At 38.4% G+C, this 26,885-nt stretch overlaps 1 protein-coding gene across 2 annotated transcripts in view; it reads right to left on the bottom strand.

Moving 5' to 3' along the window:
- LOC105479928 (enhancer of polycomb homolog 1) overlaps positions 1–26,223 on the bottom strand; it is a 113,299-nt gene extending 87,076 nt beyond the window's left edge. The window contains exon 1 of one of the 2 annotated variants that reach the window (XM_011738263.2): positions 25,941–26,223. In XM_011738263.2, coding sequence (XP_011736565.1) covers positions 25,941–25,943 — 3 coding nt within the window. In that variant the 5' untranslated portion in view covers positions 25,944–26,223. The remainder of the gene's footprint in view (positions 1–25,940) is intronic. The other variant, XM_011738265.3, reaches the window with a different exon arrangement.
- Positions 26,224–26,885: the final 662 nt, after the last annotated feature.

Below are 26,885 nucleotides of genomic sequence, written 5' to 3'. Positions count from 1 at the left end.
GCCCACATTACCACCCAAGCTTCACCTAGCATTAGATTCTCATAGGAGCTCAAACCCTATTCTGAACCACACGTTGGGGGATCTAGGTTGCATGCTCCTTATGAGAATCTAATGCCTGATGATCTGTCACTGCCTCCCATCACTGTCCCCACATGGGACCATCTAGTTGCAGGAAAACAAGCTCAGGGCTCCGACTGATTCTACATTATGGTGAGTTGTAGAACTGTTTCATTATATATTACAATGTAATAATAATAGAAATAAAGTGCACAATAAATGTAATGCATTTGAATCATCCCCAAACCACCCCCTCCCCCTGGATCCATAGAAAGGTTGTCTCCCATGAAACTAGTCCCTGGTGCCAGAAAGGCTGGGGACCAGTGCTGTAAATCATCTGATCTTTTCCTCACTGCGCTGGCAAGCAGTTGAGACCTCTATGACAGCATTTTAAGAGGGATACTACTAGTTGCAGTTGGAGAAGTGGTGGGAGGCATGAACAGGAAACTGTAGAGAAACTGAACTTGAAAAATAATAATTTAGTACTTAACAGAGGAAGTATACAGTAGTCTCTTCCATGTCTCATCCCAGCAATTAATTTCTCAGAATAAAAGCCTGTCTTAGAAAAATGTACAAATTAAACCATATACATTTTAGAAATATTTGGTGGTATTTATCTAAACTGGATTATATTAAATTACTGTCAACCCATTAAACCCATTGACTGACACATACTGACAGATTACTATGTGTAGGTCAGGCATTGGTGCAAGGCTGTAAGGGGTAGAAAGACAAAAATACGAGAGAACACGCTACCTTTAGTGCCTTACCTCCCCCCACCTTTTTTTTTGAGACAGAGTTGACCACACTAGAGTGCAGTGGTATGATCTTGGCTTCAACCTCTGCCTCCTGGGTTCAAGCTATTCTCCTGCCTCAGCCTCCTGAGTAGCTGGGACTACAGGCGTGTGCCACCACGCCCAGCTAATTTTTCCATTTTTAGTAGAGACAGGGTTTCGCCGTGTTGACCAGGCTAGTCTTGAACTCCAGACCTGAGGTGATCTGCCCACTTTGGCCTCCCAAAGTGATGGGATTACAGGCGTGAGCCACTGCATCCGGCCAGTGCCTTACACTTTTGAGTAGATAGACTACTTAAGCATTAGTTTTACTAAGTAACACACAAACAAATCAGTATGGTACAGATGGTCCATGACGGGTGAAGGAACGAAATTTAGAGGAATTAGAAAAATTGTTAATGAAGTAGAAAGGTATGTTGGAAGGTTTAAGTACAATTTATTAGTGGGTAGTAGACAATGACTGTCAGGGAAAAAGGGCTTCGAGAGAGAAAATATCATGAATTGCTTTTGCTTTTATAACCCGAGGAAGGAAATCCTTTCTATTTTCTTACTGAAACTTGGGGTACATAATTATCTTATCATATAATAAATTAAGATTAGTGAAATAAAATATTTTATCTTTCACTGTATTTATTCTTCTCCATGACACCGTGAGTAACATTGTTCCAATTGCTTAGGTAAACACTGTGAACCTAGTTCCCCTTCCCTTTCAGAGCAGGGAAGGGAAAGTGAATGACTGGAAGCCTGTGGAGTGGGATTCACGGTGTGAAGACTCACTCAGGGAGTGAGAGAGGAGCCCTGGGGAATACCAACATCTAAAAGATACCCAGGACAAGAACGGAGGGCGAGGCTGGGAGAAGCCTGGAGACAAGCCAAATGAGGTCAGCATTTCAAGGAAGAGATGGAGGAGAATCAAAAAGAATGAGGAGGTCACAGCAAACCCAATTTCTTTAGGACAGCGTGGGAGGAAAATAGACTGTGAGCTGAGCCGTGAACTGGAAGAGTTATAGGCCGAGTGGTGCCTGCACACATTGATTAAACATTTACCAAAGCCCCCCAAAAAGTGATTTCCCAGTACCTTCTATAATCATTGTTTAAATACTTGTTCACAAGAATGAGACCACTTTGAAGCCAAAAATCAGTTAAGCTTCAGGACATAGCCAGGGACACAGAGTAGCCATCATCATCAGCACCTCCCAAGTTGGAACAGAGTACATGATGTATCTTCCAGAGTTAAAGTTGTAGAAGCTCAGAAACCAAAGACCTACCTGACTTCTCTACGTGAGTTACTGACACAGGTAAAAGCCACATCCCGATCTTAATATTTCTTCTGAATTTGGTTTCCCAAACATGAGACACATAAGTCAAAACGTTAGACAGTTGCACTGCAGCAGCATGCATATTGGAATGAGATAATATTTTTTGTTTTAATTGATTTATTTATAATAAGTTTAACACTTTGTGTTTCTGTTTTTTCTGGTCTTTTCTGGTTTTGTTTGTTAGTTTTGTTGTTGTTATTTTGACACAGGATCTTACTTTGTGGCCCAGGCTGCAGTGCAGTTGTGCTATCACAGCTCACTGCAGCCTCAAACTCCTGGATTCAAGTGATCCTTCTGCCTCAGCCTTCAGTAGCTGGGACTACAGGTGCATGCTACCATGCCTGGATAATTTTTAAATTTTTTTCTAGAGACAGGGTCTTGTTATGTTGACTGGGCTGATCTTGACCTCCTGGCCTCAAGCACTCCTCTTGCCTCAGCCTTCTAAAGTGCTGGGATTATAGGTGTGAGTCACCATGCCTGGCCCTATTTGTTAGTTTTTGTGTTTGCCTTTCATTGGCTGGTTTTACAATATTGAGATAGTATAGTTTATTCTGTTTTGTGGCCTTTAATTCTCAATATATATATATATTTTTGACAGAGTCTCACTCTGTTGCCCAGGCTGGAGTGCAATGGCATGATCTCCACTCAATGCAACCTCCACCTCCCTGGTTCAAGAGATTCTCCTGCCTCAGCCTCCCGAGTAGCTGGGATTACAAGTGCCCGCCACCATACCCAGTTAATTTTTGTATTTTTAGTGGATACAAGGGTTCACCATTTTGGCCAGGCTGGTCTCAAACTCTTGACCTCAAGTGATCCACCCGCCTCAGCCTCCCAAAGTGCTGGGATTACAGGCATGCGCCATCATGCCCAGCCTATTTCTCAGTATAATTTGAGAATGCTCCCATCTCATTACATACTCTTCTAAGACTATTATTTGACAGAGATACTTATCCAGCATCTATAAAATAACTTACTTAAGAATTACCCTCTTAAAGTATAGAATGCACTGACTTTTCATTGTTATAAAGAACACATATAATCCGAATAGTACATTTAAAATAAAAAATGGGTTTAGGATGGGTGTGGTGTCTCACACCTGTAAACCCAGCACTTTTCGAGGCTGAGGCAGGAGGATCACCTGCACCGAGGAGTTTGAGACCAGCCTGGGCAACATAATGAGACCACATCTCTACAAAATTACAAAAATTAGCCAGGGTGTGGTGGTGCACACCTGTAGTCCCAGCTACTTGGGGGCTGAGGTGGGAGGATCACTTGAGCCTAGGAGGTTGAGGCTGTAGTGGGCTGTGATTGCATCACTGCACTCCAGTCTGGGCAACAGAGTCAAAAAAAAAAGGAAAGAAAATAGGTTTAAATTTTCATGGTTTAAGGCACAGAACAAATGTCTGCTGTTCTTTGAATAATGATAGTGACAAGTCTACACGAATGAAGGTTAGCTGCTTCACCAGCCATCTGAGTAGATGACAAGCACCTAGTATTTAAATATCAGTATTTCTTCCCAGATATTAGTTTAGCGTTTTCAAAAACTAGGCACCATAAAATACTGATGTTCTGAAATGAGAGTTATGTAAAGAATTCCATATAAAACTAATAAGTTAGGGAAATACTACTTATTAAATCTTCCTCTTTAAGATAGGTATAGGCTCACCATGTATAGGCTCAGGGAAGTCCTGCAGAAAAGAAACCCATTTACTGATGCTTAGCACAGTATTTCCCAAAGTTTCTGACCATAGAACCCCTTTCTGTACACTGTTATTACCTTTAGTTCTATAAAAGCACACTTTAGGAAATGTCATTTTAGGCAATTCAAGGAAACAGAAGTTTTTCCAATCAAGTTATCCATCTAATTACTTAAGTCTGCCAAATAAACTTTGAAAAGGCAGAAAGATCTTATAAATGTAAAATATTATCTTTATTACTGTCTTAAAATGTTTCATCCTGCTAAAAATTGTGTAAGACATTAAAATATAAAACTGGATGAAATTCTGGCAGGTACTAGAGTTGAGCAGATTGCTACACTTTGATAGTATATATGGTTTAATAACAAATTAACTAGAAATGTTTAGCTATATTTCTTTCCAAAAATTTCTCTAGTAAAATGAATACACTGAATTTTAACTAAAAGATTTTGACACTAATTTAAGCTATTGAAAGCTGTAGTTTCCCCATCCATAAAATAGGAATCATAACAGAATCTATTACCTAGGTTGTTGCAAGAATTCAACAAAAACAGCATAGCATGGGCTTGACACAAAAGTCATGTTTAATAAACATAAGCTATTGTTTGAATGATATTTTTACCCTATATTTTCGAATAGATCATTTTACTCTTCTGAGATTTATTTTTCATATGTACAGTATATAACATAATATTGTGTTGTAAAGGCTTCAAAACTCTTAGCTAAGGAAAGAGAAAAGAAATTCTCATATGAAGCCAAATGCCTGAAAGATACTATATAAAATTAATTTATTTAAAAGAGGACATTCACCTTCTGAGATCTTTTTGTTTTGTTTCCATTTAGGAGTTTTGTATCATTCATATGTTTGTATCATTAGTAGTTTTGTATCATCCATGTTTGTATCATTAGCAGCTTTGTATCATCCATGTTTGTATCATTAGTTTTCTATAATTCCTATGTTTGTATCATTAGTAGTTTTGTATCATTCATGTTTGTATCATTAGTAGTTTTGTATCATTCATATGTTTGTATCATTAGTAGTTTTGTATCATTCCTAGGTATATTTAGTAGTTTTGTATCATTCATATGTTGTGTTATTAGTAGTTTTGTATCATTTCTATGTATATTTAGTAGTTTTGTATTATGCATATGTCTACAAGGAGCCCTGCTGCCTCTTTTCTTCTCATTGCCAAGTGATTTCATCTGGTAGTTGCACAGTGGCTGCCCAATCTCCAAATCTGGTCAAGCTAGCTCCCCAGGGGGTCAAGGCCTCTTTGCACAGGTTGCTACTGTTTGCCTCAGGGTGAGTGCTGTGTGTGAAAACAGTCCAGTGATAAGTAACAATTTGCATTCAAGGTAGCCACATAGTGTAGTGAGACACAGCAGGATGTTCCAGAAGGAACATGGGCCTCCATATTTCCTGATCTGGATCCAAATCTAGTATTTACCATTTACCAGCAGTAGGACTTTATAGAAAGGATTTGATCTCTGAGCCATAAGTATCTCACATGCATGGTCTACAGAATACTTATTCTCTTTCCGTTAGGGCATTATGAACAATAAATGAGACAATATGGTGAAAAATCTTTGAAAATTCCAAAGTAGCATACAAGTTTAAAGAAGAATACCGGCCGGGCGCGGTGGCTCAAGCCTGTAATCCCAGCACTTTGGGAGGCCGAGACGGGCGGATCACGAGGTCAGGAGATCGAGACCATCCTGGCTAACACGGTGAAACCCCGTCTCTACTAAAAAATACAAAAAACTAGCCGGGCGAGGTGGCGGGCGCCTGTAGTCCCAGCTACTTGGGAGGCTGAGGCAGGAGAATGGCGTAAACCCGGGAGGCGGAGCTTGCAGTGAGCTGAGATCCGGCCACTGCACTCCAGCCCGGGCGACAGAGCGAGACTCCGTCTCAAAAAAAAAAAAAAAAAAAAAGAAGAATACCACATAATTTTGTTTCAATTTCACCATCATGGTTGGGAAGGGGATATATTTCCCAAAAGAACACATTAGAACAGAAAATCTAGGACCTGTTCAAATCATGTAATTAATCACAGATTTGATTGCTAGAGTTGGGACCTTTGAATGTTTCCTTAAAAAGGAAATCTTAGGCAAAACCAAAATTCACCCATTTTATTTTTAAAATTGTCTTTTCTCCACCCCTTTTAATTTAGCTTGCTGTGTTTCTTCACTGTACTCTAAAGAATGTCTAGTACAATGCAAAGTTTAGGAAATCTATGATATGTTTGCATTATTTTGTGATAAGATATTTACCTGTAATTTTTACTGCTATAACTTTCAGTATGAAGCCTCTTCCTTATCACCACCCCAGAAACATTAAAAAAAAAAAGTTTTTTTCCTGAGTTTTCTCTGCTCACTGATTTCCCCTTTTTGAAAGCAGCAATAAAGGTTGCTAGCACATATATGCAGGAACTTTGGAAAAGAAAAGAAACTTTCTGAGGAATGGAAGCCCGTTTACATTATCAGCAGGCCCAGAGAGGCACTGAAATGCGACAGCAGTCATGTCTCACTTCCTCCTTCGGTTAAATAATTATCTCTTGAAGCCACTTGATGGGAGCTCTAGACTGACACCAAGTAGCCATAAATTAAGCTAGCAATGCCACATACTGGACACCATAACTTATATTCCATAGTTCAACACGTATAGTCAGGCTGGGCGTGGTGGTTCACGCCTGTAATCCCTGCAATTTGGGAGGCCAAGGTGGGTGGATCACCTGAGGCCAGAAGTTCGAGACCAGCCTGGCCAACATGGTGAAACCCCATCTCTACTAAAAATATGAAACTTAGCCAGGCGCAGTGGCTAAGGAGAATCACTTGAACCCGGGAGGCGGAGGTTGCAGTGAGCCGAGATCGCGCCACTGCATTCCAGCCTGGGCGACAGAGTGAGAATCCGTCTCAAAAAAAAAAAAAAAAAAAAAAAAGTATAGCCAATCAGTAATCAATGTGGTCTCTGTAACCCAATGAGAATTCCTGTCAAAGAGCCCATTCCTTTTTCCCTTTTGCCTTTAAAAACATGCTTGTAACAAAGGCCAAGGAAGCACTCTCCAGGATGTGCCCTGGGCAGCCATCCTCACTTTGGCTTAAATAAACTCTTAAAATTGTATTTTGTGTCTTAGCTTCTTCCCTTAGGTCGACAGCTTTAGGAAAACAAATTGCTAAGAGATATAGTCTCGTGTAGTGGTTAAAAGGTCTGGCTCTGGAGTCAAACATGATGTGGGTTTGAATCTCAGCTCTGCTTTTTTCTAGCTCTGTAAACATGAATGAAATTTATAACTTCTATGAGCTTCAGCTTCCTCTAACATAGAGATAATTAATGCCTATCTGCAGGCATTGTGTTGGGGATCAGGACATACAACTCCAAAATATGACAGTGGGAGAGCGGAATATGCCACCCCCAAAATATATTTCTTTGGCATATTTGAGCTGGTTATTCTGAGAAGTTGGAGATACAGTAGTAGTACTGAAAAGCCATCCTTTGTTATAGAATACCCCCCTTTTTCTAAGAAAAATAGAAAAAGTTACGATTATAGTTTACTGTTTTCTCTTCTTTTCTCTTTTGTGCATTTTCCCTGTACCCCACTTCCTACTTAGTCATTTAGAAATGCAATTATAACCTTTTACCTCCCCATCACCAGACACCCACTACAGGGCAAGTTCATCTACGTGCTTCCAAGCTCCAGAGTGGAACTCTCACCCATCAGGAGACTGCTTTGAGAGATAATAGTCAATTTACAGCCCCAAATGTCAGAGGTGTTTGAACCAGAGCAACTCTATCTTGAATAGGGGCTGGGTAAAATGAGGCTGAGACCTACTGGGCTGCATTCCCAGACACTTAAGGCATTCTAAGTCACAGGATGAGATAGGAGGTCGGCACAAGATACAGGTCATAAAGACTTTACCAATAAAACATGTTGCATTTGAAAACTGTCATGATGCTGGTGGTAGTGTAGTGGAGGTCCCTCTCATCACTATCTTGGTTTTGGTGGGTTTTATCCAACTTCTTTACTGCAACATGTTTTATTGGGAGGCTGAGGCGGGTGGATCACAAGGTCTGGAGATCGAGACCATCCTGGCTAACACGGGGAAACCCCGTCTCTACCAAAAATACAAAAAATTAGCCAGGCGTGATGGCGGGTGCCTATAGTCCCAGCTACGGGGGAGGCTGAGGCAGGAGAATGGCGAGAACCCGGGAGACTGAGCTTGCAGTGAGCCAAGATCATGGCACTGCTCTCCAGCCTGGGCGACAGAGCAAGACTCCATCTCAAAAAAAAAAAAAAAAAAAAAAAAAAAATTAAATTAAAAAAAGGAGGTATTAATAATCCACCCTTGTTTAGAAGATACTTAAGCAATAACCATAAAAATGGGAAACCAGCAGCCTTTGGGGCTGCTCTGTGTGTGGAGTAGCCATTCTTTTGTTACTTTGCTTTCTAAACTCACTTTTATTTCACTCTGTGGCCTTGCCCTGAATTTTTTCTTGCACAAGATTCAAGAGCCCTCTCTTGGGGTCTGGACTGGGACTCCTTTCTGGTAACAGAAGCATGTGATGTAGTTTAGATATGTGTCCCTGCCAAAATCTCATGTTGAACTGTAATCCCTAATGTTGGAGGTGAGGTTGGATGGGAGCTGCTTGGATCACGGAGGTGGATTTCTCATGAATGATTTAGCACCATCCTCTTGGTTCTGTTCTTGTGACAGTGAGTGAGTTTTCATGAGATCTGGTTGTTTAAAAGCATAGTAGCACCTCCCCGCTTGCTCTCTCTCTCTCTTGCTCCTGCTCTGGCTATGAGAGTCTCATTCCCCTTTACCTTCCACCATGACTGTAAGTTTCCTAAGGCCTCCCCAGAAGCCGAGCAGATGCCAGGACCATGCCTCCCATAAAGCCTACTGAAGCACGAGCCAATTAAATCTCTTTTCTTTATAAATTACCCAGTCTCAGGTATTTATGGCAATGCAAGAGCAAACTAATACAGTATGCCTGCTACAAAACTCTCTCCCACCTGGATAATTTTTGGCCCATGAAGATGCCAACTCAACTGCCTGGTAGATAAGGCACCAAACTAGCACATGGATACCCCACCTGCTTGCTTCCTCCACTGTGTGCCATTCATGTTAGGCCCCCTTTTAAAAGTGTCTGCTTTCTGCTCCAGAAGTGAAGCAGTACCCTTAAGGCAGGAAGCCTGTACTTCTTCCCCTAAGCTAGCTTTGGAACAAAAAGTCACTTTCTTTATACCACACCTCCTTATTAAGTGAATTCTGCAAGTAGCCAGCTACTGAACCTGTATTTCTGCTATACTTTTGTAAAAGAAATTTGCGTCTGTAAAGGAAATCTATATTAGTAAAAGTATCCGTAACAGGAAGAGGGCTGTTCCAGACAACTTTTTATTACCTAAGAGACCATTTTATATGCATAACAGGACAATCTTTATTCACCATACAATTTCTCCCCTCACTCTCCCATTATTTGTGTGCTCCCCACCACCCACCACCATCAAAAGCCCCCAGCTCCTATTCTTTTCTGTAGCTAAGGATGCTATATAAGCTTCCATCATCTGATTCTTCTTTGAGTCTCATATTTTGTGGGATGTATGTGCATAATTAAGTATGGTTTTTCTCTTGTTAGTCTGTCTTGTGTCAATTTATTCATAGCCCAGCCAAAAAACCTGGAAGTCATATTTTTTTTGCTCCTCTACAGTTGTTTGGAATCAATAAATAATTCATGTAACCAAATTCTGTGAGTTTTTACTTCGGGATGGGTATTTCACAAGCACTATCTTTTAATCTCTACAAAGTTTGTTTGTTTGTTTGTTTGTTTTTTGAGACAGAGTCACTTTTGTTGCCCAGGCTAAAGTGCAATGGCACAATCTCGGCTTATCGCAACCTCTGCCTCCCAGGTTCAAGCGATGCTCCTGCCTCAGCCTCCTGAGTAGCTAGGATTACAGGCATGCACCACCTCGCCCGACTAATTTTGTATTTTTAATAGAGATGAGGTTTCTGCCTGTTGGTCAGGCTGGTCTTGAACTCCTGACCTCAGGTGATCTGCCTGCCTCGGCCTCCCAAAGTGCTAGGACTACAGGTGTGAGCCACTGAGCCTGGCCACAAAATCTTATAAGATAGCTTCAGCACCAGTCATTATAATAAGATTTCAATAAGTATTAGACATTGCCATTATTATTATTATTTCACAAAAAAGCTGAGCATTTTTCTTCTTCCTCCTCCTCCTCCTCCTCCTCCTTCTTCTTTTTTGAGGCAGGGTTTTGCTCTGTCACCTGAACTGCATTTTCTCCTTCCTTCCTTCCTTCCTTCCTTCCTTCCTTCCTTCCTTCCTTCCTTCCTTCCTTCCTTCTTTCTATTTCTTTTTTTTTGTGTGTGTGACAGGGTCTGGCTCTATTGCCCAGGCTGGAGTGCAGTGGTGCAATCTCAGCTCACTGCAACCTCTACCTCCCAGACTCAAGCCAACCTCCCACCTTGGCCTCTCAAATAGCTGGGACTGCAGGTGCATGCCACCACACCCTGCTAGATTTTTGTATTTTTAGTAGAGATGAGTTTTCACCATGTTGCCCAGGCTGGTCTCTAACTCTGGACTCAAGCAATCCACCCATCTTGGCCTCCCAAGGTGCTGGGATTACAGGCGTGAGCCACCATGCCCAGTCTTGCATTTTTCTCCTTCCTTCCTTCCTTCCTTCCTTCCTTCCTTCCTTCCTTCCTTCCTTCCTTCCTTCCTTCCTTTCTTCCTCCCTCCCTCTCTCCCTCCCTCCCTCCCTCCTTCTCTCTCTCTCCCTCCTTCTCTCTCTCTCCCTCTCTCTCCCTTTCTTTCTTTCTTGTCTTCTGTTTTCTGAGACAGGGTTTCACTCTGTCACCTGGGCTAGAGTGCAGTGGCACAATCTCGGCTCACTGCAACCTTGATCTCCCAGGCTCAGGCAATCATCCCACCTCAGCCTCCCGAGTACCTGGGACTACGGGCATGTGCCACCACACCTGGCTAATTTTTGTATTTTTTGCAGAGAAAATTTTGTATTTTCACCATGTTGCCCAAGCTTGTCTCGAACTCTTGAGCTCAAGGGATCTGCCTGCCTTGACCTCCCAAAGTGCTGGGACCATAAGCTTGAGCTACCATGCCCAGCCCATTTTTTCTTGAAGAAAGAGTAAGGAATAATTTTCAGTGTAGGGTAGAAAGTCAGTTGCCCCTGAGTATTCTGAGCCAGGTTCTAATTACCTTCATTTTAACATAAATGCTAAGCTGGGTTTATACTAGCTGTCAGTCATTCTTTCCCTTGAACAAAAATACTAAAAACCTAGACCTTTAAGAGAAAGAAATGCTATTCTGAATTTTTAAAAAAGCGTTCCTTCTTAAATAAATTCTCAAACCCTATCCTTTCTCTTTCAATTCACAAAAATACTAGTGTGCACACACATGTATATATAAGCTTCTTTACACCAGGCTTGTAGGGGACGCTATTGTGTGTATTTCCAATATATAGTTTCCCTTCTTCTGTCGTAACAGAACTCTTTTTGCCTTTGTTTTCTTGAGTTGTTCCAATAACTGTGCTTTTTCAAATAGCTAAACTTGCACAATCTACTTGAAAAGCAATAGCTCTTCAGTATGAATTTTGAACTATCCTCTGTATAATGGTCTTTCTTAAAATATTCTCTTTTTCTTAATTCTCAGTGGGAATAAAAAACAAAACCCTTTTATGTGCAGAGAAAAAGTCTCATTTTATAATAGTATTGTGTCCATTATGTTGGTTTTTTTTTTTTTCTTTTTTTTTTTTTTTGAGATGGAGCTTCACTCTTGTCACCCAGGCTAGAGTGCAATGGTGTGATCTCAGCTCACTGCAACCTGTGTCTCCCGGGTTCAAGTGATTCTCTTACCTTAGCCTCCCAAGTAGATAGGATTACAGGTGCCCACCAGCACACCCAGCTAAGTTTTATATTTTTAGTAGAGATGGGGTTTCGCCATGTTGGCCAGGCTGGTCTCAAACTCTTGTCCTTAGGTGATCTGCCTACCTCAGCCTCCCAAAGCGCTGGGCTTACAGGCATGAGCAACTGTGCCCGTCCCCATCATGTTGGTTACTAAGGGTATTTTTAAAAAGCAAAAATTTTTTTAAGCCATGTGACATGTTTATAATTAGTCATCAATGAATTAAAAATTAATCCATGCTAGGTTACCTTAACTGTATTACGTAGTTATTTGCAAGCTTTTATTTAAAAAAAATGTAAGTTTCAATCCTGGCTCACCTAGTTGAATGATCTTGATGTTAATCTCCCTGGGCTTCTATCTCCTCAGCTTTGAAAAGACTCGACCCTTCCCAGCTCTTTCAACTCTCAAAGATAATTTACTTTGAGACATGTGATTTCTAAAGAAACTATGCCTTTAGTATTTTCTAACTATATATTTATCAAGCTCGTCCAACCTGCAACCTTCCAACTTGTGGCCTGTGGGACACATGCAGCCCAGGACAGCTTTGAATGCAGCCCAGCACAAATTCATAAACTTTCTTAACATATTACGAGAATGTTTTTGCGATTTTAAAAAAATAGCTCATCAGCTAGCGTTTGTATATTTTATGGCTCAAGACAATTCTGCTTCTTCCAATGTGGCCCACGGTAGCCAAAAGAGTGGATACCCCTGGTTTACATAGTAAAAAAAAGCACTTAAGAGGAGTATAAGAGAAAAAGTTCTGGAAGATATGCCCTAGGGAACGTAATTTCAATCACTGAGTCAGAGAGGTTATGGCCTATTAGTTAGTAATTGGTGACACTTGACACTTAAACAAAATGTTCTTATAGGGTCGTTAGTGGAAATAGCTCTGCCTTAAGTGTGGTCAAATGTGATTTCAGGAATCAGTGTTGTTTACAAATATGTTACTAAAACTAGATACCAAGGATTCAGAATTAATATGAAAAGATGCAAACTTTAGAATAAAGGCTAAAGCAGATCAAAATAACCTTCTAGTAATAAAAGATCTGCAATTAGTCTGATAGTTTCACTAGAAAGTGAGGAGAATTTCTATGTAAGAAAATAATTAACACAGTCTTATTCAGGCACTGAGAAAAATACCAACAACAACAAGAACAATAACAGTCTCACTTTAACCAGTTTAACTATTTGAAACATATGACGGAAGTATGAAGAGTACATTTAGGCCGGGGACAGTGGTTCATGCATGTAATCCTAGCACTTTGGGAAGCTGAGGCAGGTGAATCATTTGAGGTTAGGAGTTCCAGACCAGCCTGGCCAACATGGTGAAACCCCTGTCTCTACTGAAAAAAAAAAAAAAAAAAAAAAAAGGGAATTGACTAGGCATGGTGGTGTATACCTGTAATCCCAGCTACTTGGGGGCTGAGGCAGGAGAATCGCTTGAACTCGGGAGGCAGAGGTTACAGTGAGCCAAGATCATGCCACTGCACCACTCCAGCCCAGGCAACAGAGGGAGACTCCGTCTCAAGGAAAAAAAAAAAAAAAAAGGGACGGGTGTGGTGGCTCACACCTGTAATCCCAGCACTTTGGGGGTCCGAGATGGGTAGATCACCTGAGGTCAGGAGTTCGAGAGCAGCCTGACCAACATGGAAACCCCGTCTCTATTAAAAATATGCAATTAGCATGGCGTGGTGGCACATGCCTGTAATCTCAGCTACTTGGGAGGCTGAGGCAGGAGAATCGCTTGAACCCGGGAAGAGGAGGTTGCAGTGAGCTGAGACCATGCCACAGCACTCCAGCCTGGGCAACAAGAGCGAAACTCAGCCTAAAAACAACAACAAGAGTACTTTTAAATCTACATTACAAAACATGTTTATGTTTCGTATGATGCTTTAATAAGTTTTTCCTAACCTTGTTTTGTTTATTGGGCCCCACCTCTGTGCAAAAGCATTGTACTATATGCCAGGGGAAATATAAAAGAAAATGTTGTTCTTGCCCTTAGTGAACTTACTTCTTATAAACACAAGCAGGCACACCCTGCTTGTAAACTCTGGTTTGAAAGGTAACATTTTAAATAATTTGATATCTTTATATGCCCAGATTTACAAATGATTACAATGAAAAATATAGGTAATTTTTCATGAAGTTACTTTACAGAGTAATTTATTTTCAATTATGATATTGAAGAATAAAGTTTCATGTTAACCAGCTTAATCCCCAAATGTATTCATTGTTTCAGATTTTCCTTAGTAAAACCGGAAATCAGTATTCAATAATCATAAGAATAGTCTGCCACCAATTTATTTGGCCATTTAAAGTGATAAATATGAGGTATTATATAATACATGCGAAGAAGTATATATAAAAAAGCAAAATAAGAGAACAAAAGCAGCACACAAAGTGCAACCCACACAGTGATCACAACCTTCAAACGTGTGACAGACATTGAAAGAATCATGAAGGAACACAGAGAGATTTCTCCTTAAGCGTGAAGGTATGAAGCAGTGTGCTACCATCTTCCTCACAAATTGGAGAGAGAGAGATTTCAGGTGAGTATAATGCAGCTTTTGCTATGGCAAATTCCAGAGCTCAAAAAAATCTACGTGGAACTTTCCAGTTTTCCACTCTTAATATCACTAACCATCCAAACTATGTATGTATGTATGTATTAATTTATTTTTAATTTTTTGAGAAAGAGTCTTGCTCTGTTGCCCAGGCTTGAGTGCAGCGGCACGATCATGGCTCACTACAACTTCCGGCTCCTGGGTTCAAGCAGTTCTCCTGCCTCAGCCTCCCGAATAGCTGGGATTACAGGTGCTAGCCACCACAGCTGGCTAAATTTTGTATTTTTAGTAGAGGTTTCACCATGTTGGCCAGGCTGGTCTCAAACTCCTGACCTCAAGTGATCTGCCTGCCTTGGCCTCCCAAAGTGCTGGGATTACTGGTATAAGCCACCGTGCCCAGCCTTATGCTATTCTTATTAATGTAAAGACTGGCATGAGCCACTGTGCCCGGCCCCAAACTTTTTTAAAACAATAAGCTGAAGAAACTTTTAAAAAGGTTAGTAAGAGATGAATTTCACTAAAAAAATCTGATTAAATATAGATAGTTTTGAATTTTAGACATAAAGAAAAAAAGTTATTTAAAAGTCCAGAAAATTTCATAATCATAAAAATTCAAAATTTACAATTCCATATATTTGGCATATAAAATAACATGTATATTAAACTTTCAATTTATTTTAAAATTATATATATTTTTTCAAGTTTCCCCACTTTTTCACTAGGAAAACTTGTGAATACAGTACAGCCGAATAAATGTATTTTAAAAAATGCAAAATCGTGAAGTCATATAAAGGTGTGTTTTCCAATTGAAATGTACACATTTGCATTGAATTCTGAGTTTGTATTTATTTGAAAGGAAATAATAAGCAGACAGCTGCCTGTTTCTATCCTCTCAAATAAACAGCAGTGCCATTCTGCTGTTAGCCAGCCTAATATAGTGCAACTGTTATTTTTCTTCTTTTCTCTGTCAATCTCTGTTCATTTCTGGGAGAAGAATGCTAAGTTACTAATATAAGTAGCCTTATAAATGTAAACTCATAATTGTCAGGAAATGTTACATAAGCTAATGTCTTCTGCATCTTTCAACTTTTTGGTGCCCTTATGCTGCCCCCTGCTGTCCAGTGTCCACACTTACCGAAAATCGTCCGAAACTTCCAACCTTTACTACTTCTCTTTACTCTCCCTATCAAAACTTACCTGGCAAGAGACCCAGACTGTTGGAGTTTTCCTCCACAATGCCACATGGGTTAACAGACAAATAAAAGAAAGAAGTAGTTCCTTCTTTATTTATCCCTTCATCATTTTCTGGCAATTGACACAAGCATTTGAACTGGTGTTCTCTGGGCAATGCCTGATTTCTACGTTCCCCAGCTTGGGATTCCAAACCCTCGCTGTGTTAGTCCGAGCTACTCTCATGGACCTATCTCTCCCAGTGTCTAACCTCTGCACATCATAGCTTACTCTCTATCTGCACTGACTTCTAGCTGCGTTTCCCAAAGTCATGTGTGTTCTTCCATCCTTGCATGTGCCCACACTGCTTTGTCTACCTGGAAGGTCTTCTCTCAATTTTTATATGCTGAAAGTCTACCCATCCTTCGAGGTTCCAGTCAAAACTACCTTCTTCTTTATGGCTCATGGCAGTTTTTTGTTTTTTTTTTTTTTTAATGTAGTAGAAATTCAATAAAGATTTATTTAATGAAAGAAAAGCAGATAATAAACCTTATATTCTATCTGACTCATTAATAGAGTACTTGGAGAAGATAATGATCTATTCCAGCGAGCATCTTTAATACTGCAAAATCCATACTCCTGAATGGGATGATCTTTTAAATTCCCATAGCACTGTGTAAGGCCCATTTTGATCTCTGATATCAGGTTTGCCTAAGAAATACAGAACTTAGAGCACATCTTGAGTACTTATGGCAAGTCTGGCACTATTCAAGGCACTTTAGATGCACTAACTCATTGAGTTCTCACAACAGCCATGTGAGGTTAAGTAATATTACCTTGTTTGATAGAAGAAGAAACTGAGGGCCTGGACACTTGGTAGTAAAGGGCAAAGTTAGGAACTCGGAACAGATCAGACAAAGCCGTGTACTTTAAGTGTTCTCCTAATGTCTGCAATAGAAATGTGGATGGAGAGGCTCTGGTCAGCTATTCTGGAAGCTAAAAAACCTTGTCAATAGAATAACATTGGAACTTGTGACCACATAGCCAGACAAAGCAATGAGAGAAATTCAGTCAGTCAAGGAGCAGAAATATCTGGAAGAGTTGATTGCCCTATGAGACAATGTGGAAGAATATGACATTCTGCCACGTTCAAAGGTGTGTAGATTTAGAGATAAAAGACAGCTACATATTCTAAAAGGATAGGAAGTGCAAAATCCAGGTATTTTTCAACTGACGTAGCCATAGATTCTAACCTGACTTGAAAATAAGTAATGATATGACTCAATATCTAAGACAAGTAGGCCTTCAGAATATCTTTTTTTTAATATAAAAAAACCAGTAAATATAAATAAGGCTCAGTACACCCCATCAGTGTCTCAGACAAGGATCTAGTTGTATTCAAACCAAAACCACTATTCGTCAAAAAATTTGAACAAGCTAAGAAGGCAGACCAAAAAATTCACTGGTGAAGGTAACACCCCAAATTGTTTGGGTAGGTCATAACGGTTCTTTTAACAGGTAAGCATATTTTAACTCCAGAACGATTTAGAATGTGCCGTCGAAAGTACTGCAATATTTTTTTTAGTGTAAGTAATTGTACTATTTAAGAACACTTGACCTAATGGAATAGGAGGTCAGCCTATTAGACTTTCAAGCAGAATTCTTACTAAGTTTATTGTGTTATTGAAACATTAGAACGAACTTAAGAGTTACCATGTTTGGAAGTTAAATTATTAGATCTGTAAGATTTTAGCTTCTTGAAAATGTTGACAAAGTACTAAAGAAGGCAATTATATGTACGAAATTTATAAATTCAGTGTTAAAATTTGGAAGGTGTTTAATTAAGTCATGCTACAGATAAGACCAGATATTATTTAAAGGATCATGATTTCTAAAAGTTGCAAGATTTATGAATGTGATAAGATTTGTATACTAAATTTTAAAACATAATGGAGAACTACTACTTTGAATATATAATTTTAAAACTTTTTATATATATTTTAAAGACTAGAATTAACTTCTGAATAGCCTTTCAATAATATAAAACTCACTCTGAAGGGCATCATAACTGAAGAGGAGTTACAGGGCTGGTTTTCTTCCAGCAAAAGTTTATGTTCATTAGGCAGTCAGTTTATTGCTTCACTCCACAGAACTGGTTTCAACGTCGTTAATCTTTATTTAGGTCTGGGCCTCCCTCACCTTCTAGGAGATGGATTGTAGGTTTTGAAAGATGGAGATGAGAAGTAGCCTGGCAAGTCTACAAAAACCTCCCCCAAGTTTTTGGTTTAGTGGCTTGCTTCAATAGCCGTCAGCCTGTCTGTATAACTTAGTAATTCTCAACCCTGACTGCTACGATCCCATGGACAACTTTGGAAAATTCTTCTTTCCAGATCCCATCCAGTCCAACTAAACCAGAACTTTTTAGGGTAGGGCATAGACATTTTGTTTTTAAGTTTCTGGGTGATTTTCCATACAGGCAGAGTTGAGAACCACTGGCGCAAGAGTGTGAGCCTCACATGATCTGAAGGACCCAGGATCATTCTAGACCAGGACTGTTCAATAGAGCTTTGGGCAGTCATGGAAATGTGCTATAAATCTGTGCTGTCCAATATGGTAGTCACTACCTGGGTGTAGCTATGGACCAACTGAAATGTGGATAGTGTGACTGGGAAAATGAACTTTAAAATTTAAATGAATTCAAATTTAAATACACATAGTCACATGTTACTAGTGAGTACTGTATTGGACAGCACAGTTGTGGAGTTTTAGGCAATTTTAAATGATCTGAGTCTACTATTAAATAGGTGCTGAATGACTCTTTTTAATACTAGACCACACTAGCCCAAACTTACTACTTATGCCTCTTCAGGATACTTCATACCAGCTTCTTAAGAAGACCTCCAATGGTATGGAAGGATGGCTTGAAGCTTATAATGGCTTCTGAGGATAGAAAGGACATGGAATTTGCTGATTTTTTCCTCCCTCATTTAGGTTGGCAATTTGTTTCTTGAAAAATGAACGAACACCTTCAGAATTAAAAATTTCTGAAGTCTCATAGCTTAATAATGGAAACACAAAGCAATTAAACTCTTGGAAATGGTCCTCTTCATTCTTTGGCATGTTGCAGTGTTTTTCAACTGGGGATTGTGACCTCTATCTTGGAGGATGGAGAGTTTCCAGTGGATTGGAGCAGTGGCCTGAGTTTCAGAGCTAAATATAGGTCATTGGCATGGCAGCCTCCCTTTCTCAGTCTCATGGATACTATGTCCTACTAGTGAATATGGGGCATTGGTGGTTGGTGGAATAAAATCTTGAGAAGAACAGCAAAATGACACAGATTCAGGTCTTTCACCGATGGACCTTGATATTGAGCAAAACTAAACTCTACTTTTACCTACTTTGAAAAAAATCATTTGTAAAGTATGAGTGCTATTTTAAAAAGTTAAAAATACATTCATGAATCATTGGCAAGTAAATTTTAAATGTGATATTAACGCTAAAGTATAAGGAGAATCCTCCATGGCCAAGCGTGGTGGCTCATGACTGTAATCCCAGCACTTTGGGAGATCGAGCGGGTGGATCACCTGAGGTCAAGAGTTCGAGACCAGCCTGGCCAACATGGTGAAACCTCGTCTCTACTAAATACACACACACACACACATAAATTAGCTGGGTGGGGTGGCGCTGTAGTCCCAGCTACTCAGGAAGGCTGAGGCAGGAGAACTGCTTGAAACCAGGAGGCAGAGGTTGCAGTGAGCCAAGATGGCACCACTGCACTTCAGCCTGGGCAGCAGAGGGAGACGCCATCTCAAAAAAAAAAAAAAAAAAAAAAAAAAAAAAAAAAAAATGCCTCTTTCAAGTCTTTGCTCAGCTTTCACCTTTTCAATCAGCCTACCCTGACCATCCTATTTATTAATTTCTTTTGCCAAATATTAAATGACACCCTTTCAAAGTTTACAATCCATACTTCAAAGCCAAAATACTTATCATGGCAGACAGTATCTGATACTCTAGAGCAGTGTTCTCAAATATTGTTGCCTGGACCAACAGCATCTCATCATCTGCGAACTTAGAAATGACAGTTCTCATGCCCCACCACAGGCCAGTTGAACCTGTAACTCTTGTGGCGGGGGCCTGGCAATCTGTGTTTTAATAAGCCGTCTAGGTGATTCTAGGGCACACCAAAGTTTGAGATCCACTGATCTAGAGTACAACAAAACCCCTCAAAATGTCCCAGAGGTGAAAGCTTCCATATATGCCAAAGTTATGAGGACTGAAACATTTCAGTACATACAATTGGCCTTATACATTGTGAAATAGATGCCAATATTCCATCTGGACCTAATGTTATGAATCATGAATTTACCCGCTTCAATAAGGCCTCACTGAATCTCTAGGCTTTGATCTTCTTTTCCCTGTAAAAATTAGTGTGAAAGAATTTCATGAGATGTTCCTGAAGAGAGGAGGTAATGTACAAGTACAAATCTATCGGACGCAAATTCAACATACAAAATTTCATCTGTATATGACTGATAAATCAGAAGGCCAATTACTCATTCTAGGAAAACATCGTTAGATTTACAAAGTAATAAATTAACCAGAAGATTCAACAGTAATATCATAGAGCACATTTAAAATACAAGTCAGGCTGGGCGCGGTGGCTCATGCCTATAATCCTAGCACTTTGGGAGGCCGAGGTGGGTGATCACCTGAGATCAGGAGTTCGAGACCAGCCTGACCAACACGGTAAAATCCCGTCTCTACTAAAAATACAAAAAAAATTAGCTGGGTGTGGTGGCGGGCACCTGTAATCCCAGCTACTTGGGAGGCTGAGGCAGGAGAATCGCTTGAACCCAGGAGGTGAAGGTTGCAATGAGCTGAGATTGCGCCATTGCACTTCAGCCTGGGTGACAAGAACAAAACTTGGCCTCAATAAAATAAAATAAAATAAAATAAAATAAAATAACAGTTAGAGAACACCAATTTTACAAATATCTCATGTGATAGTAAAGAAGAGGAGGTAAGTACACAGGCTCTGATTTCAGACTTCCCAAGTTCAAACCCTAGCTTTTTCATTTCTATGTAACATGGGCCTAGCCTCAGGGGTATAAACCTCTCTATGCCTCAGTTTCCTTGACTGCAAATGGGGTATAATAATTGCCCTATCTCCTAATTTTGTGTGAGGATTTAACGAGATAGAGGTAGCATTTAGGCTAGAGACTGGAACATAGTGAACTCTAATCAAATGTCGTTTTTGTTATTTTTAAAATTAGCCCACGAGTGACATATCTGGCCACTGAGAAAACAGATACTAATGTTTTAATCACTGAAGACTGTTTATACAAAACAGTTCAAGTTTACGCAAAGCAATTAAGTGCTAACCTTACTGAACTGTAAATATTAAGCAGGTGTTCACCCTTCTAAGCATCTTCCCTAGTTAAACCAATCCTGGTAATTTCAGTCCCCTTGTCAGTGAGTGGTTTAGGTGTGAGCACATCCTACAAACTTGGCCAATGAGCTCTAAGAAACATTGTGCTATGGAGCTTCTGAAAAAGGATTTCTTCCCTTACAACAAGATGAATAAGAGCAACTCTCCTCACTTTGGATATTTTAATATTAGGATATGATGCCTGGGTCAGCAGCAGCCGCTTTGTGACTATGAGGACAGACATTGCTGATGTTATGGCAACGTAAAAGGTTAAAGGAACTTAATAACATTGTTGAACCAAACCTAGAACTCACTATCGAACCAAACTTAGAACTCACTTGCCACCTGATTATTCATTTAGTTGAAAAAATAAATATCTTTATTTTTTATGCCACTATCAGGAGGGTTCTATGTTAGTATGAAAGCAAACTAAATAATATAACACATCCAGCTACTATAGATTAATTGGCTGTAAGACACAATAATCTGGTAACTTTATTCCTGAGATCATCTTAACCCACATAGAGATTCCTTAATAAATAGTTCCTTCTCCTCCAATTCATCTATATAGAAATAACATCAGTCTTACTTTCCTGCTCCATACCTGATATGTTTAACTAATTAACCATTAGCTAAGTGTCTAATTATATTATTTTCATAAATTAAAATATCTGTTTTTATTTTTAAAATTTCTGTTATATATACCATTAGAACTTATTACAGAAGGTTCTAAAATAAAAATTTTAGTTCTAATATAATACTTCAGTACTAATTTTATTTCCCCGCTTCATCTTCACAGTTTATATTTACCTTGATGTTTATTTGATGATACTGTGAGCAAAATGTGAAAAATGAGGCCCTACCATGTTTTAGAAAATGTTTTCATCAAATGGATCCCACAGGGACATGCACAAAACTCCTACTACCAGAGTGATCCTCTCTTCATCTCTTTTCTCTAGCCAATATGTCAAAGTTTTATTTCTCATTTTGCAATAGGAATTTGTATTAGGCAACCATCTGTAGCATCTATTTGGGTTATATCTAAAGCTTAAGGGCTACATCCTCTTCCAACCCCAATATGTGAGTACTTGATGCCCGAATAATGGTCCTTCAATGGAATAACACTTGTCAAATCCTATTTAAACAGATCTAAATTTTAAAAATATTTTTTGGCCTTCCTTTGGGAACCTCACACATCTAAGACTTTAGATTGAAAGTGTCTTTAGAACTCTGAACCACGTTGGAGTGTAGACTCCATTACAGCAGGAATCCTTGCCTCTTTTACTTAATATTGCACCCTAGCGTCTTTTCAGAATGATACATAATGGATGGGGGAGGATCTAGAATAAACAAACCCCCGAATAAAAATAAAAACAAATGTTGAGCAAATCAAGTATAAAATCTACTTTTAACTTTTTCATAAAAATATTTATAAAATTATACATCTGCTTTACTTTCCTTTTAGATTCTCCATTTGATAATCATTTTGGAAAGATCAAAAGCAAAGTCCTAACACAAACACACATTTTGTGTATCATTTTCCTCTTGTTTTCCTTTGCAAAACCATGCTGAGGACAGCAGTGTATCTGTGTCGTCTTATGGAAAGTAGTAACACATCTAGCAAATAACAGAGGTAAATATGCACAAGAAGTGGGCAGAATTGGAAACAGACAATTTCAGGTTTATATTGTATGTGATTTCACAGGATAGAATTTTAATTTATATATTCTTCTTTTAAAAAAATTCATTCCAAGGTAGATTAGATGAGCCCTGGCTACTATTTTTAGCATTTTATGTTTGGTCACCTTAACATCTCTAAATCTTTCTTCCCTTTGTTTCCTCACTCTACCATTACCTATTACCTAATGAGTTTGGCTAACCTGAAACTTCCTCAGTCTTTAACAATACTAATGAATGTAAGTTAATAAATTAGGAAATTGAATTGGGTCATTACATTGTCTTAATGTAATTTTCAGTTTATCTGTTATTGATCGAGCTCCATAATTTCAAGTTCATTTTTCTGAGGTTTATTGTTTGGAGTTTGATTTACAGATCTCCATGTCTTTGGCATGATTTCTTTCTGCTTTCTGCAACCTGTTTTTTGGTTATTTCACTACTCATTAACCCCTCCCTCCATCAGAGGGATGGGCAGGATGAGAAAAATGATATGACGATACAGTAAATTTTGCTACTTGCTATTATCTGATAAAATTGGTGTGCAAGAAAGAAATAAGTATGTAACTGTTGACTAAAATGACATTTTGGGATTTTTAAAAAATAATTTTTTATTGTCCATGGTCTAGCAACTGTTACCATGAAAGACTGAGTTAGTTCTCTATCTACTAAATTTAATACATAAAGGTTTTTAGTAAAGAAAATTTGTTATAATTCTAATCACAATCACACCAAGCTCATGAACTAAATTTCTATAAAAATGTTATCAATTAAAAAAATTAATGTCCAAGGAATCAAGAGTTAAAATGAAGCTCAAGGTGGATTTTAAAATGGAGAATAATATAAAATAGTGAATTGTTTTTTTCTCATAGATTTCAACCTCCTTAAATACATAGTGATGTAAGAGTCACATATAAAATGTTATCTGTCATATAAATATATATGAAGGATTTTTAAAAGTGAAGATTTAACTGTAATAGTTACTTCATAATCAATGATGTAATAGTCAATGATGTAGGAGAACAAAGAGCATTGCATAGCTACATATGGACTTCATAGCATCAGTTTGTTTTTAAAAGGGGGCTACATTATATACACATGTTTAGTTTTCAGAGATTAAATAAAATAAAAATGATCACCATTCTGAATAGCAGACTATTTTAGCAATACATGTGTTGGAAAGTATATTTTATTTGCTAGATCAACTTCAGAGAACTAAACTCTCCAGCATAACCAGAGGGTTAGATAATATATTTACACCTGCAGTATTTCATTCTATAAATAATCTATAATGTCAAAAACCAGCTTTGATGGGGCATTTACATTTTATGAATAGCTAAAATGTGACAGTGAACATTTTCACATTTTTATAGCATAGTATAAACAAAATATGGGCATAATACATAATTATTTTTGAAGTTCAAGGAAAGGGTTATGTAGATACAGTATAGAGACACAAAAATCAGAAATACTATTTTTAGCCATTTTCACACATCCTTTTACTTCAACCTGTTAAATGATTAAAAAGTGAAATGAGCATTTACATATTTCAAAGTGGATAAACACACTAAATAATAATTCTTGACATGTTCACTCTTTCAAAAAATAATCTCTTCAATCTTATGGAAAAGTGGTCTAGTATACTATTTCAGTTGTTTTTATTTTATGTGGCAAAAAAAAAAATGTTTTAGGGTTCAGTTACTGATTTGTTCCACTTTCTTTTTGAACTAAGGGCACACTTACTATCTCCATAAACAACTAAAATATTTACAGAGACCAGTAAAACCTATGTCAGATCGTAACACATTTTTGTTCTTGGGAGGCTTTGGGCCTAAATCCCATGTTCTCTAATCAGATAACTCTCAATAAGAACAAAGATGGAAAAGATATAATCCTGCATTTAGATATGTGAACGTCAAAATTTTTAAAGTTAAAAGCAACTGTGCACATATTCTTAAAAAATTATCTTATTCCAAAATATTTGTTATTTTATAAACAAGGCTATCTGTAAATTCAGTTGAAGTATCATTTCAACATGAAACAAATAATAATGTAGGAATTATTATATGACTATTTATTAGAAAAACCTCAGGAGAAACTTAGAATAGTTATTTAAGAAATCCCTAGGTTCAAAATGAAATTCAACTTTTACAATGTTGAAGGAACTAAAACTCAAATGTTTGGTTAAATTGAAAATACACTAACACATGTAATTTTGTAATATAAGGAAAACACAAAATGTTACTAAAAAGATAAATCGACAGCTTATTATTGAATAATTGTGATATAGAGATGATAAATCAGATCAGATAAAACAACTGCAAACTGCATGCATGTCCCTGATGTTCCCTCGACTGGTTGTGACGACATGTCTGCTCTCACCACAGTTCACAGTTCACAGAAAACATTTAAATAACACAACTGAATATTTCCACTGACTAAAATGAACTTTCTTTAAGAAAATAAAGGGAGAAGAGAATAGATCAAATCTTGCCCCACCTCTTTTTTTTCTTCCTTTTTTCTTTTAGTGAAACTGACATAAATTGTTGAGGAGCACTACAGCGCCACCAACACAGATCAATGCAAAACAAAAAAGATCTCCCACCGTGTGCAAAAAGAAAAAAAATTAGAAAAATGCCAAAAATTACAAAATGTCTCCCAAATGTACCTTATTGGAGAAAAATAAGCAAGATCTGCAAAGATTATCTAATGAAGAGCTTCAAAGAAATAATATCATAGACTACAAGTTGAGACCTGATCAGCAAATAAAAGATCCACTATTTAGTAACAGCCATAACTTAATATAAACCCGGTTATGTCAACCTCCACCTTCATTATACCAAGGGCAGCTTTTCTGTAGTTTGTATCCAAGTAATCTATCAAGAGAACCACAATAGGTCCATTTAAAAAAAACTATATCCATAGTTTGCCTGCTGATAATTGAGTCCTGGACAAATTAGGTAAGACATAATTTTTATAAAGAGGATATGCACATATTTGGCATTGCCAACATTACTGGCACAAAACAAGTCCATCTTGAAATATCTGAGTTCCTCTGTAGTTCACAGTAATTAAAGTATAATTTATATTATAAACATTTAGCTTTAACAATGAAAAAAAAACTATTTTTTTTTTCTCTTGGTAAAAATTAACCAAGCAAGATTAGGTAGAACGTGCAGAGATCAAAGCTAAAGAAAAATACAAAGATTGGTTTTGTTAGAAGAAACACAATGAAAATCCTTTTTAGCCGGTGGCTCTTTCGAAGACTGAATGACATAAATGGTGAAAATTACAAACTTACCATTAGTGCAGGCAAAGAAGACGGCAGTTCTTGAAAAAAAATTGTAACAATATAGGCTGGATACTTGTGTCTCTAGAAACAACAGCCTCCAGGCAGCATACGGATCTTCCAACATCTTTAAAATGTTTGGTAAATAAAAAGTAATACTTTCTTCCATGATCGGAGGCCGAATGGGGTGGCTTCCCCCAGGATCTATGGGCGTTTGGGAGAAATCGGAGGAATATCCACAGAAGATTAAAAGCAGAGGAGGCAGCACAGCCAGAAGACTCTGGGGTTAACAACTTTGCGATGGCAAGCAGGCGAGCGCTGATTGGCTGGGAGGGCAGTGTCCCTACAGTCTGCACTATCCCCCGCTGCCCCCGCCTCCTGCAGCTCGGAAAAAAATGCAGTGTGTGTGCCATTTTACACTGGGCTTTTAAAAGCACAGCCACCCAAATGACAAAAGTCTAAGCTCGCTATTAAGTGACACTGCAAGACAATAGCACCCACGGCTGCCTGTGAGCTCGGGGGAATGCCCCTTTTAACATCTGAAGGAACACTCTGGCTTCTTGGATGTGGGGTTTTTTGTTTGTTTGTTTTTGTTTTTGCTTTTTAAAACAGCATTATCATGTTTTTCTTGAGCAAATTGTTGCTCCTTTCCAAAACGTCGATAGATCCTCCGCATGCAAACCTGGCCATGTAAAAACTATGTCCATCAAAATATTTTTTCAATTTGATCTCATGAGGGTACCTAGAGAAGCCAGTCATCCTGGAACAAAATTCATGACTCCTTTAGCTCCGAGATCTCTAATTCCTTGGGAAAAAAATACGTAATTTCTTATTCACAGTAACTACCATGTGTGCAAAAAGTAAAATAAAATAATGAATTTAGCGGTTAAATGAAAACAATAGGCATATTCCCGCCCCCTCCCCCGCCCCCCCTTAAAAATTGTTTCAAAAACCTTT

Source organism: Macaca nemestrina, chromosome 9, assembly GCF_043159975.1.
Source record: "Macaca nemestrina isolate mMacNem1 chromosome 9, mMacNem.hap1, whole genome shotgun sequence".
NCBI classification, from domain to species: domain Eukaryota; kingdom Metazoa; phylum Chordata; class Mammalia; order Primates; family Cercopithecidae; genus Macaca; species Macaca nemestrina.
The sequence above is the reverse complement of the archived record's forward strand: the minus strand, read 5'-3'. Positions and strand labels throughout refer to the sequence as shown.